This window comes from Anarrhichthys ocellatus, unplaced genomic scaffold (assembly GCF_004355925.1).
Source record: "Anarrhichthys ocellatus isolate YVR2014 unplaced genomic scaffold, GSC_Weel_1.0 scaffold173, whole genome shotgun sequence".
Taxonomy (NCBI): domain Eukaryota; kingdom Metazoa; phylum Chordata; class Actinopteri; order Perciformes; family Anarhichadidae; genus Anarrhichthys; species Anarrhichthys ocellatus.
This window is the reverse complement of record NW_022280203.1, coordinates 250,484-264,110: the sequence shown is the minus strand read 5'-3', so window position 1 is coordinate 264,110 and position 13,627 is coordinate 250,484. Positions and strand designations below refer to the sequence as shown.

General features: G+C 42.8%; 1 protein-coding gene across 2 annotated transcripts; it reads right to left on the bottom strand.

Moving 5' to 3' along the window:
- Nucleotides 1-3,071: 3,071 nt before the first annotated feature.
- smpd2b (sphingomyelin phosphodiesterase 2b) lies at nucleotides 3,072-13,158 on the bottom strand. 2 transcript variants are annotated; one of them, XM_031878338.1, is made up of 11 exons: nucleotides 12,889-13,158; nucleotides 11,909-12,024; nucleotides 11,717-11,813; nucleotides 11,509-11,585; nucleotides 10,972-11,065; nucleotides 6,539-6,628; nucleotides 6,365-6,447; nucleotides 6,030-6,162; nucleotides 5,558-5,662; nucleotides 5,272-5,455; nucleotides 3,072-4,472 (listed from the first exon to the last, which is right to left on the bottom strand). In XM_031878338.1, the coding sequence occupies exons 2-11, from the start codon at nucleotides 11,956-11,958 to the stop codon at nucleotides 4,048-4,050; spliced, it is 1,338 nt and encodes a 445-aa protein (XP_031734198.1). In that variant the 5' UTR covers nucleotides 11,959-12,024; nucleotides 12,889-13,158; the 3' UTR covers nucleotides 3,072-4,047. The 2 variants fall into 2 exon arrangements, with proteins under 2 accessions (XP_031734198.1, XP_031734199.1); XM_031878339.1 differs by having other exon boundaries at nucleotides 12,898-13,158.
- Between the last annotated feature and the right edge of the window lie 469 nt (nucleotides 13,159-13,627).

Here is a 13,627-nt window from a genome sequence, read left to right as displayed (position 1 = left end):
ATATTGTATAATGTTGCTGCTTTGGGACTTGACAGTCATTCAACAGTTATAAAGAAAATAAACACAACTCAAAAGACATCTGAAACATGACATTTTACTCGGTAATGATGTTTTATGTAAATACAGATGCTGAAAACTAACTATATCTGTGAAATCAATGTACAGTAAAAAAAAAAAAAAAATCCGCAGTACAAGTAAAAAGTATGTAATTTATTAATTTTACTTAAGCACAGTAATTAATGAAATGTACTAAGCTACTTTCCACCCCCTATACATCTTATAAGAATGCTCTGAGGAGGGCCAGTGTGCTTACTGAGTACTTCTACTTATAACTATTACTTAATGGAGAAATGTCAAATTGTTTTGGTATATTCAACTTAAAAGATGCAAGTACTTCTTCCACTACTGGAAACCTTGCTAAGGTCTGGAAACCAACAAGTCAATGAAGGCCTCATTTCCTCATGTTAACAAGTCATAAAGGCTACAACAACCACTATGAATCACTTTAACCCCATTAATCAAACTAAATGTCACACAATCTTCACACGAAACACACTAGATTAGAACAGATAAGGGAATAATAACACGAGGTGGAAATGTAGATAATCACGCAACGCAATCATAGTTCAGACCTGTTCACGGTGCATTGGATTCCTTCTTACCTGCCACGACTGCAAGAGTTAGAGAATGATGCCATCACGTGACGGTACACTGCAAGGCAAAAAGGGATATACAGTAGTTTCATCCATTTATTTAGCAAGAAACAGGGGATATAGAATGTAATAGGTTAAAACGCAAGTAATACAGTTGTGTGAAAAAGTGTTTGCCCCCTTCCTGATTTCTTATTTTTTTGCATGTTTGTCACACTTAAATGTTTCAGATCATCAAACAAATTTAAATATTAGACAAAGATAACACAAGTAAACACAAAATGCAGTTTTTAAATGGTTTTTATTATTAAGGGGGAAAAAAAAAAATCCAAACCTACATGGCCCTGTGTGAAAAAGTGATTGCCCCCTAAACCTAATAACTGGTTGGGCCACCCTTAGAAGCAACAACTGCAATCAAGCATTTGCGATAACTGGCAATGAGTCTTTTACAGCGCTGTAGAGGAATTTTGGCCCACTCATCTTTGCAGAATTGTTGTAATTCAGCCACATTGGAGGGTTTTCGAGCATGAACCGCCTTTTTAAGGTCATGCCACAGCATCTCAATCGGATTCAGGTCGGGACTTTGACTAGGCCACTCCAAAGTCTTCATTTTGTTTTTCTTAAGCCATTCAGAGGTGGACTTGCTGGTGTGTTTTGGATCGTTGTCCTGCTGCAGAACCCAAGTGCGCTTCAGCTTGAGGTCACGAACAGATGGCCAGACATTCTCCTTCAGGATTTTTTTGGTAGACAGCAGAATTCATGGTTCCATTTACCACAGCAAGTCATCCAGGTCCTGAAGCAGCAAAACAGCCCCAGACCATCACACTACCACCACCATATTTTACTGTTGGTATGATGTTCCTTTTCTGAAATGCCGTGTTACTTTTACGCCAGATGTAATGGGACATACACCTTCCAAAAAGTTCAACTTTTGTCTCGTCAGTCCACAGAGTATTTTCCCAAAAGTCTTGGGGATCATCAAGATGTTTTCTGGCAAAACTGAGACGAGCCTTTATGTTCTTTTTGCTCAGCAGTGGTTTTCGTCTTGGAACTCTGCCATGCAGGCCATTTTTGCCCAGTCTCTTTCTTATGGTGGAGTCATGAACACTGACCTTAATTGAGGCAAGTGAGGCCTGCAGTTCTTTGGATGTTGTTCTGGGGTCTTTTGTGACCTCTTGGATGAGTCGTCGCTGCGCTCTTGGGGTAATTTTGGTCGGCCGGCCACTCCTGGGAAGGTTCACCACTGTTCCATGTTTTTGCCATTTGTGGATAATGGCTCTCACTGTGGTTCGCTGGAGTCCCAAAGCTTTAGAAATGGCTTTGTAACCTTTTCCAGACTGATAGATCTCAATTACTTTGTTTCTCATTTGTTCCTGAATTTCTTTGGATCGCAGCATGATGTCTAGCTTTTCAGGATCTTTTGGTCTACCTCACTTTGTCAGGCAGGTCCTATTTAAGTGATTTCTTGATTGAGAACAGGTGTGGCAGTAATCAGGCCTGGGTGTGGCTAGAGAAATTGAACTCAGCTTTCCAAAGATGTGATAAACCACAGTTAATTTATGTTTTAACAGGGGGGGCAATCACTTTTTCACACAGGGCCATGTAGGTTTGGATTTTTTTCCCCCTTAATAATAAAAACCTTCATTTAAAAACTGCATTTTGTGTTTACTTGTTATCTTTGTCTAATATTTAAATTTGTTTGATCTGAAACATTTAAGTGTTGATCTGAAACATTTAACACTTTTTCACACAACTGTATATGTGGGGTATGGATGAGTTCCCTTGGACATACTTGGCCTACACTTTCACTTAAATGCCATGCAAGACAAAGAAACAAGCCTTCTGTTGAATACGCATGACTAAAAGTAGGAAAACAAACGTTACATATTTACATGAAAATTTGAAAGGCCAGGGTTGCACGAGAGATGTGTGGCAAAGACCAAGTATTTCACCCAAAACAACCCCTCCTTTAAATTCTATTGTTTACGACACACATTCATTATCCTCGCCTTTCAAATAACACTACATCAATCTTTAGAGAACATCCAAAGACTGACTTTGGTTTGTGCAACAAAAGACTTAGCCTCAAGCTTATTTGCATTGGTGTAGTGTATCCTAATCTCCATACAGCATGTGCGTTCACCCTTTCACTGCAGGTAATGGCAGTTATGGTTCAAATTTGGGCCTGAAAAAAATAAATAAATAAAAAAAAAGATGGAATATGTACCACACCCATGGGTGCTCTTGCCCTGAGGGCGTACCTGTGCCAGCTGACATGTGCGATCTGGCAAATGTCTCTCCCAATGCGTTCGCCAACTTTGTCTTGTAATTACTTGTAAGAAAGCCCATCACATGTACTGACATTGCTCTCTAGTGGTGAATGTGTAAAAGCCATCACACACTGACACGACACTCCAGAGCCACAGAGTATATGAAGTCTTTATTATTGCTTTCATAATCATGCCTATCACAGTTTTGGAATGAACATCAGGTAATATTTTAAACCTCATATCCTTAAAGTGAAAAACTATCAAGTGCTTTTCCAACATCGAGGTGAAAGATTAAAGTTTAAAAATGATCAGCCATTGTTGGGCTGTTGGTGTGAGTCATAATACAGTTTTACAGCCATTTACATCATTAGGTCATTTCCTATCTTACATAAAAGGAAGCTGTTCATCGGGTTAGTCAACTAAGTGCACTGCACACTTTCTACACTACATGATACATAAAGATACTTTGCAGTGCAGGACAGTGAGACATGCCGATAAAGTTGTCTCTTTCCCTTCAACACGACACTGAAAAGTCTGAACTGGTGCATCGGATCCTTGTTGTTAAGCGCCACTGGCAGCTCTCTACAATCTGTCCTGCAGAGAAAGAAAGGTGACTGACCAAAATGTAAATCTTCAACGTCCGGAGTCTGTTTCTTAAATAAATCAGCAAACAGTCTGGACCCACGACAATTCTGTCAAAATCACGAAAGGGAAGCATGAAAATAAATAAACAGAAACAGCTGGTCCCGCTGACACTACCGGAGGGTGGAATGGAGGTCTGACCTCGAGCTTAAGAAACACAAAAGGTCCCCTTTAAGACCTTTGGGAACAGCAGCACACACATTTGATAATATGTAACAGGGAGTGTGTTTGTTGAGGTGCATTGTGGGTAATCTAGGGCTGAAAGCGGATGAAGACGAGTATATATAAAAAGTACAAAAGAGGTCAAAGCATGTGTCCTGCACTACTTTCAGAAACGTTCTTTGGAAACTCATTCTGCAGTGCAAGTCTAAATCTCAAGAGCATACGACACATTCACCGGATAAAACCTCCTCAAACTTCCATCTTAAAGCTCACTTCAAGGGCTTCTTTCAGTGAGCCCCCCCCCCCCCCGGTCTGCTCCCGTTTTACTCCTCTGGGGTAAAGGCGCTGGGCTCATGGCCCTCTGGGGGTCTCCGCTGGGCGTTGTGGGGCTGAGCCAGAGGAAAACCCCTGAGCTTGTCTTGCAGACTTCCTACAGCCAGCCTCATCTGGTCCTCGGCCCCCTGAAGAGATTTCAGCTCCATGGTGTAGAAGAGGTACAGCAGAGTGGTGGTGAGCAGGATGGCGAAGCACAACGCAGCCAGCAGGTAGAAGGAGGTGCGAGGGAAAGGTTGCTCTGCTCCCAGGGCCAACCAGGGCACAGCGGCGATGGCCAGCTCCAGGAACAGCAGAGCCAGCCCCATCACTCCGGTGCGTGCCGCTGTGTAGCGCATCCTCTCAGCACAGTGCAGGCCCACTTTGACTTCAGTACGCGCCTCGGTCACAATGTCGACCAACTCAGCCACCTTCCCTGAAGACACGCAAGGGAGGAAATACAAGGAGCGAGACAGCGATGATCATAGACTTCAACACGAGCGACACGGGTGAGTTTGATACAAGTTGAGCAGTGAAGTACCACAGAAAAAGGAGTCTACAGGATGTTAGCAGCTCTGTGAGGCTGTGTTTCAGCCCCATTCAAACAGGATTAACATTACAATATAACATTCAATATTCAATGTGCTCATTGTTAATTAAACGGACAGTAAACTTTCATTTTGTGTTGATTTTGGCGGTCCCTGTGGACCAACGTGGTAGTGTTTCCAAGCAGCAGATTCCCTTTAGAAAACATGGCATCGCTGAAAGCATTAAGAATAACTAAATAGAAATAGACGGTCTTTCTTGCTGATTGTCTTGTTTACATGTGGGTCATATAGAGGCACAAGTATTAAATTGAGACCGTGTCATAATCAGTTAAAAGTTCCTTCTTTAACCATGATGAAATGAAAGGATGTGGACATTCTGCAGGACTAGACCGGTACCTCTACCTAACGGCCCATCTGATTGGCTCATATGGGATCTTGCTCTCCGACTAACTTTAGTGTCACTTCCCTTTTCCCCCGTCGTCGAATTGGTTCCCAAATACACATATGTTGGTGTTATCATGTTTCCAACTGTTGGATTAGCAGTTATTAAAATTGTGACCGATGCAGGAACCATGAATGTCACAGCAATCCACTCATAACCGTTGAGGTTCTTCAGTCTGGACCAAAGCGATTGAGCGACACCGGCGTCACTAGAGCCCCTCAGCTAGCGTGGCGTAGCAAACATACCTGCAGCAGAGTCCCGGTTCTTTGACGTTCTTTGCCTGTCGCCGTCCGTCTCAGTTGGAGTTTGTGTCTCCAGTCTCAATCCAGCAGTCAGAGCCTCGTGGTCCGAGTACGGGAACGGATGATCGGGGACGGAGCCTTTGGTGGTGGACATGAAATCACAATAAATGTCCGTTTTGGAAGATCCCTGGGAATTTAAAGAAAGGGAAATGCTTCGGGGGTCAAAACACATTCACCTGATGACTCAAACATCATGATGTGAACATGAGGGGGTACAAAGCTCACCCACCTTGAACAGGATGTAGTCGATTCGAATTCCTTTCTCAAAGGGACCGAGCTCCTTTTTACCGATGAAAGGGTTGTCAGCTATTAGAGTCATACCATCCTCACAGCCCTGAAAAACAGTTTGTTTTAAGAGTTATTAAAAACAAAACACGAGAAAAAACAACCCTATTACCATCGTATTCAATATTGGGGCTGAACTATTTTTATGTAATAGCAATTATTTTTACTGATATCGCAATTGCTGTATAATTTGTAATATTAGAGGGATTCATCTTACGAGGTTCTGTACCAGACGGAAATGTTGTGTGGGTCAGGTCATGACAATATTTAATAAAAGAAAAAAAAAAGAAAAAAAAGAAAATGGTATTTTGACACACATTCTGCCTTTAACAAATATTGCAATTGAGAATTGCCGTCTGCCATACAGTGATTTCGATAAAGTTTTGTTTAATTGTGCAGCCCTAGTCGCTACCTACGTCAAATTTAGCCGACTCTACATAAGAGTCTCGGAGTGCGGTGTAGGACATCAACAGTCTGCTGCCGAGGTCCTGAGGGTGCATGTTGAGGTCGCCACCTAGAATCACCACATCTGCTCCAGCAGACGTGTGGCTGATAGGCACAGAGGGAATACACCATTACCAAGGACACACACAAGATGAAACTTAATTAGAAAGTATTAGAAGTACACTTCAGTAACTCCAAACAGCAACAGGTGAAGTTCACCTCAGAAAAATATGGAAATATACTCCAGAGTAGACAAAAAAGTGGCCCAAACTCTTTTGTGCAGAATCAACAAACGGAGACACGCTACCGAACAAACTGCTGCAGCTCCCAGGCCTGAACCACTCGGTGAGGTAGATAAGAGTCCTTGTCTCTGCAGTACTCCGCATGCAGCTGAAATCAATACGCAGAGTCGGCAGCACATTAATCAATAACTGGATATAACACACAGGCGGGGCTGAGAACGGATGTTAGGAAACCTCACATGAGTCACGTAGACGTTTGCAGTCAGGCTGCCGAGTTTCAGGACCGCCATCCCAACAGCTTTACCTCCGAACCAGTCGCCATGTTGAGCCTGATTATTGGGAAAAACACAATATGTTATGAGAGAGTTTGCCATTCTGGCGGGGGTGATGTCTAAAGGTGAAGCTCTACATCGGATGTCTGTATGTTTAAGAGTGGCGTTACGGATGGTTCTATGTCCTGCTGTGAATGTTTGTGCTTGGGTGTGTGTGTGTGTGTGTGTGTGTGTGTATTCTGTGTCTTTTGACTTTTAGGTGCAGCTCCCTAACGGGTGAGGCACCTGGATGAGGATGCGGTTTACCTATATAAGCGCCTCCTTGCTCCGCCCTCGCTCGTCTGCCTGGCACCAGACCCTGGTCTTCAGTTAGATTTGCATGTTACGGTTTATTTGTGTCCTGTAATAAACTGGCACCTGTGGTTTTTGAATCCAACTTGGTGTTGTGTTGTGTCCCTCCTTGTGTTGCGACTTCCGAGCCGGTCGTAACATAATGGGGGCTCGTCTGAAGCTCAGTTGGCCTTAGGTAATTTTTTACTCCTAGACTTAGTTAGTAGGTTCAGGCTGATGTCACCACTTAAGGTAGAGTTTTTAGTTTCTCTTTTTGAGCTTGCCTGGTTAGGAAAGCCTGCGTGTGTTGGAGAGACCAGCACCACTTTATTGTTTTTGGTGAGGTAACCCCGGGGTGGCCCCTGGGGTGTCCGGGAAAGCCGACGAAGACTAGTTGAGGTTTAGCCAGATAGAACTACAGTTTCTTAGGTAGAGAGGAAACCAGGTAAGTTCAAGAATAGGTCAGTTTGAAATGTTCATTCCTCAGGATAGTATGTGGTGGCATTTGCTGGCCTTTGTTCTTCACACATGCTGTACGCTGTGTGAGTAGTAAGAGTGGAGAAATATTGTTGTGCACGCTAGTTTTGGTTAAATGCTAGGCTGTAGTTTTGTTCTTCTTTGAACCCTGATTCGTCTGGCTGGCTTAGTAAGCCAGTGCTCATGCTTTTCTATTATCTGTGTGAGCTTCGTGTTCAGGTAGTCACATGCTTCTTGCAGGGACTGCATTTAGCGTCTGAAATAGTTAAGTAGCTGCTCTTGTATAGACAGCCTAGTGATTGGTGCATTTCAATTACTCTCTGATTTTGCGTAGATAAGCTGTGCTGTTTGGTAGCACTATTTCTGTGTGGTGGTGTTACTTTGTGTTGGTGGTTTGGCTTACTTAGGGGGAGCCTATTTTTGGTTGTGCTACCTTGTAGAGATTTGTTCCACATAAAGTTGTTTTTGCGATCTCACAATAAAGTCTGATTTTCAAGAGATCAGTGAAGGTCCTACAATAGAGCAGCTGGCTCAATGCACCAAAGCCCAGCTCATGTCTGTTGCAGAGCAGTACCATCTTGAAATTGCTCAAACTTCCCTTAGGAAAGGTCAACTTAGAGCTAAAGTAGTCACTGCACTCATTGAACAGGGAGTATTGCCCCGTGAATCTAGTCAGCCTGATGAGGAGCAGGGCTTACATGTGTCTGCAGGTTCAACTGTTGGGAAGACGGAACAAGTAATCTTGAAGTCTCAAGATGCTCAATCTGTACGTTTGCGAGAATTGGAATTCAGAATAAAAGAGCTAGAGATGGAGGCTAAGGAAAGAGAAGAGGTGAGGAGGTTTGAGATGGAGAGGTTGAGACAAGTACATGAGGAGAAAATGAAGGAGCCAAAAGCTCCTTCATTGTTGAGGTCAAAAGCTGAAACTGAGCAGGCAAATTTTTATACATCTAGTTCTCGTTTTGATGTAGCTAAGAACATAGCTTTAGTTCCTCATTTTGGTGAGAAGGAGGTAGAAAAGTACTTTTCCCACTTTGAGCGTGTTGCTACCACCTTAGCATGGCCTAAGGGAATTCTGGACACTACTGTTGCAGTGTATACTGACGGGTAGAGCTCAGGAGGCTTATTCACCTTTAACTCTGACCCAGAGCTCAGATTATGACATCGTTAAGGCAGCCATCTTGCATGCCACGAGTTGGTCCCTGAGGCCTACAGACAGGTTTAGAGGGTATCGTAAGGTGGAGAAGCAGACATTTGTGGAGTTTGCTAGAGAAAAGGAAATCCTTTTCACTAGGTGGTTCACATCACAAAAGGTTGTGACCAACCGTTGTGGCAAAACCGGCGAGACTAAGAGCTTAGCCTCTCCTCACACCTTTTGTTTAAGACCTGGAAGCAATGGGTCTCCTTCAGTTTTCATTAGGACTTGCTTTTATTCCAAAAAGCCTGGTCATTTCATAGCAAACTGTCATGCTCTCAATAAAAAGTCAGAAGGTACTCAGCCTGTAGGGTTAATGGTTTCAGTACCACAGCAGTTGCCCTGTGTAGTTGGTCCTTGTCAGACCAATAAAAAAACACACCGAGCATGACTCCTTTGCACCAGTCCGTATGGAGGGTTCAATAGCAATTTCTGATTCTGAGAAGCTCATCCCAATTCGCATCCTTAGGGATAGAGGAGCCTCTCAGTCCTTGTTTTTGGCAGGAGTTTTGCCTCTCTCTGAGAAGACCTCCACTGGTAGCAGTGCTTCAGTCCAAGGATGTGGGATGCGGTGGCTTAAAGCCCCATTGCATGTTGTGTATTTGCAATCTGGGTTGGTTACAGGCCCCGTCGTCGTGGCAATTCGTCCCCAGCTTCCTTTAGGGGGAGTAGATCTGATTTTGAGTAATGATTTGGCTGGAGGGAAGGTGTTTCCTGCTCCCATTGTAGTGGATAGACCAACAGGCTCCGTAGTTGACAATTACCAGAGTGCTGATCTGTCATCTCGGTTGCCTAAAGTCCTTCCTGCTTGCATTGTAACTCGTGCCCAGTCAAGAAAGTATGAAGATGTAGTGAATTTATCTGAAGTGGCTCCACCTGTTGACAGTCTAGAGGCTGATCCTGATCCTTCCGAGTTGCCTCTAGATAAGCTGTCCACTAACTCTGTTGGAAATGAGTCTACTGAAGTTAAATTGACCCGTCCTGTCACTGTGCCGGCTGGGCCTGACACACAGTTGAAGGTTGGCAAGGAACAGCTGATAGCAGCCCAGAAGGCTGACCCTCCTTTGGCCAAGTGTATGGCAGCAGTGTTGCCTAAGGATGAGAGTGGTACTACTCATGCCACTTTTACTGGGAGGTTGGTATCCTCATGCGTAAGAGGGTTTCTTCTGTTAAAACAGCATGGTTTTGGATGACACCCTTATGGCTGTCATCTTAATGAAGGGAGTGTTACGTATGGTTCTATGTCCTGCTGTGAATGTTTGTGCTTGGGTGTGTGTGTGTGTATTCTGTGTCTTTTGACTTCTAAGTGCAGCTCCCTAACAAGTGATTGAGGGCACCTGGAAGAGGATGTGGTTTACCTATATAAGCGCCTCCTTGCTCCGCCCTCACTCTCTCTCATCTGCCTGGCACCAGACCCTGGTCTGCAGTGGGATTTGCACACTACAGTTTACTTGTGTCCTGTAAATAAACTGGCAGCTGTGGTTGTTTTTAACCTAACTTGGTGTTGTGTCCCTCCTATATGTTGCGACTCCCGAGCCGGTCGTAACAGTGGTTTCCACGGTTGTGATGATCACCTATAAGACAAGTATGGGACTGTGCCCAAATGCAGCCTGGGATCCCTATTGGTCTCTATTAGAGGAAAGCTGGCTCTTTATCTTAGAGCTGCATTTCTTATCTCCGCCAAGGAGCTTATGTTTTCAGTTCGGTTTGTTGGTCTGCAAAATTATAGACAAACTACTGGCCCGGTTTGCTGAACGGGAACGTTTGCCTTCAGGGCTTTCTGCAAGAAAAGGTTTATCACAACCTCAAACATGATCTTTTCCTAAACCTGACCGAGTTAGTTTGGTGCCTAAACCTACGGAGGTGTCTGTCAGAAAGCCCTGAGGGCAAACTTCTCCCATGTGCGAAACTTGGTGGAAGAGTGTAGCACAGGCCAAGGAAGACGTGTGAAAATATTGAGTTACTAAATCATAGTGGTTTGTGTAATATATATATATTTTTTTATATATGCAAATTTAAATTTGACTCAAGTAATTAATTCACCTGCATTTTTTCACAACTGTTTTTGACAACAAGCTGCCATGTTCATAATTCTAACAGGTTTGGAAATATATACAGACAGAGTTGTTTCTTGCAGATTTGCATATCATTGGCCTTGGCCCTTCTTGTCTGAAATTGTTTATATTCTGCACATTTACTGCCTTTGTTCAACTGTTCTTTATTGTAATCTTGTTTATGTTCTATTGCACCGTGCATCTCTTGGTGTTATGAAGCGCTTTGTAACCATGTTGTGTAGTAGTGCTATGTTGAGAATCTTTTTCTAACTCTTGTTTATCATTGTTTACTTCCATCAAGTCGTATTTGTAATGTACATTACAAAAAGACTCTGTGGACTCACCATGTAAGGATAACCGTTCAGTGAGTAGCGATACAGAAAGGTCTCATGGATCCTGTGCTTGGAGAAGATGGCCAGTCCACTGCCGATGACTCCACTGAACAAAAGAGAAACGGGACATTAAAAGAAGCTTCACGCTCCACACACCAGCTTCAGTAGTACGTGGTTATTGTCTAAAGAAACAAGTCACATCCCTGGTTCCCATTCAGATCTACTTTATTCTGAAGTTTGTATGATATGATGTAGATGTGAGAATTTATCTACTAGAGATTACATTTTTGTGAGCTGCAAAGGGGATTAGAAAGGCAGGGCCTTTGATTAAGCTCAGTCTTGTGCTTTGGTGTGGAGGTCAAGAAAGAATTAAGCCACTAAAGTTAATCCTTTAGGTACTGCCTAGGATTCACTTATAATGTGGGTCTTTGGATCAAAGCCATGCAAGTACATTTTTTTTCTGACAGAGAGTCACTTCAGGAGCCTTTTGATAATATTAAATGTTAATCATGAATTTGAATCTGGGATTGAAAAGAGAGAAGAAATTACCTTTTGAAGTGATGAGAGTGAGGATGACTACAGGCTAGTTTCTTTTTCATGGAGAGATAGTCTTTCTCACTCCACACCTGAAAAAAAAAGGATGTCACTTAGAAAAGTAGAATACCAGCCATCTTTGCACAATTAATATTAGTTGGTCTTCATTGCAGAAATAAATAACTAACTGAGGTGCATCAGCTGAAAGATGGCATCCACCAACCTCTTGCAGTAAGACAATATCATGCTCTTCCTTGCACAGCATATCTCCAATCATGGCATAGCGCTGAGGAGTGTGTTTGCTGAGGTAGCGGATCCCCCTGAAGAAGTAAAGGAAAACAGGGTTTTTGTTTACATGTATTGAGACAAACAAAAGCTGGTGCATTTAGAATCACTACAAACCACAGCCACTGACCAGCAGTTCAGAGAGAAGACCCGGACATTGAGAGAGTCTGTGTTAGCCATGCTGGCAGAGCAGACGGTCAGTAGATGATGGAGTGTCAGATCAGGCGAGATGACTGGGATCAGCTCCTAATGCGACACGTGAAATGATTGTTGCTGTTATTAATGAGGTCAATATTTGTTATCTCATCCAACACACATTAGGTGGCATGTCTGAGTGCACAAAACGTTCCAATAAATACACATACTATCGTAATAAAATGTTTAGTAATTCAGCGCGGAAACACAATTTGAGAGTTGGACAACATTACGGTGTCATGCAGCGGGAGATGTTGGGTTGTTTTTCAAAAAGAGACAAAGTAAAGAGGCGGTTGCATTCCCTCCTTTCTCCCAGGAGTGCAACAATACACCAGCCCCACACAGAGTGCTGACAGGGCTTTACTGTCTGGAGAGAATAACGGGAAGCAGCAATGCAGTGAAACCCAATAAATAAAATAAACACTTTCCTTACAATGATAAGGTTAAACATTAACCTAAAGTTGTACAAAGCATCGGTCTGTGTTTACCTATAAAGGAGTGTAGAGACAGTATGTGTCGTAGCCATATTAAATGTTAATACCACAGACACTGGACTTTAACCCAGAATGTGGTTACACTTACTGACTCTATCTACACAATGTGGTAAGTCACGCGAGATTCCCTGCAAATACTGCAAAAGGTAGAGCACCCTATCGTTAGCTTGCAGACCAGGTGGATCACGTGTTTACGTATGTATTACTAACATGAGTTTATTATCATGTTACGTTGACGTTAGCGGTAATATTCGACCGTTAATCACTACAGGTAACCAGTTCAATGACGTTAAATGCTGAAGAACTCTAGCTGTGGCCGTTTGACTAACGTTAGTCTCTGTAACGTTAACGTCTCCGGTTACAGTTGACTTGTTAGCAATATGGTTTATTTATTTATTAGCTAGCTAACTATTCAACTCACCTCACGAACCTGTTGACGTCAGCTGAAGTTAACTGGACCGATGGACCGATTACTGCGCCGTAATGTTAGTTTAGCTTTAGAGCCAAAACACTTCCTTTAAGCGCGCTAGCTAGCCATTAACGTAATCCTAGGTAATTATTATCGAAGTCGGTTGGCCAGCATCTTAGAACACTAACTCAGCGGAGTTTGGCCACTACCATTGCTATGTGCTTTTCCTATCAGCATAAAGTCAGCGGGGATAACAAAAAACACATTTGTGATTGACCTCCGGTTGTGTTTCCCTCCAAAGTAAAACAGGAACTTCAGTCGCGTCTGTATTTTATCGACATTACTCCCTGAGTAAATGTATATAAAACACATTTTTAACGAAGTGAACTGTAGCTGTGAATGATGTAGTTTTAAAAAAAGCAACACGATTTTAAATAAGCAATAATTTCTTGTGCAAAACTTTAATTAGGAGGCTTTTATCCAACATCCGGTTTTACTTTACCTAAATTAATAGTCGTTTCCGGTTTGATTTCGGACGCCGCAATTACCTCTGGGAGGTGAAGTTCTTTAGTCAAACGCTTGGCACAAGCAAGTTAAAGTCCTTAATTCAACGCCCTATTTAAGAACAGAAGTATTATCATCTAAATGTACTTAAAGTATAAAAAGTACCCAATGTGCAAGAAATAGCCCCTGTTAATAATATATTATTATAAATTGCATTATTAAATTGTCAATACTGATACATCAATGG

Bases quoted from the DNA above. Each gene is read 5' to 3' on its own strand.
- smpd2b (XM_031878338.1), bottom strand. From the start codon at position 11,958: ATGGCTAACACAGACTCTCTCAATGTCCGGGTCTTCTCTCTGAACTGC. The intron at 11,066-11,508 runs GTAATTTCTTCT...TCTTTTGTTCAG, and splicing joins CACTCTCATCACTTCAAAAG to TGGAGTCATCGGCAGTGGAC. The intron at 6,629-10,971 runs GTGAGTCCACAG...CCCAATAATCAG, and splicing joins TGAACGGTTATCCTTACATG to GCTCAACATGGCGACTGGTT.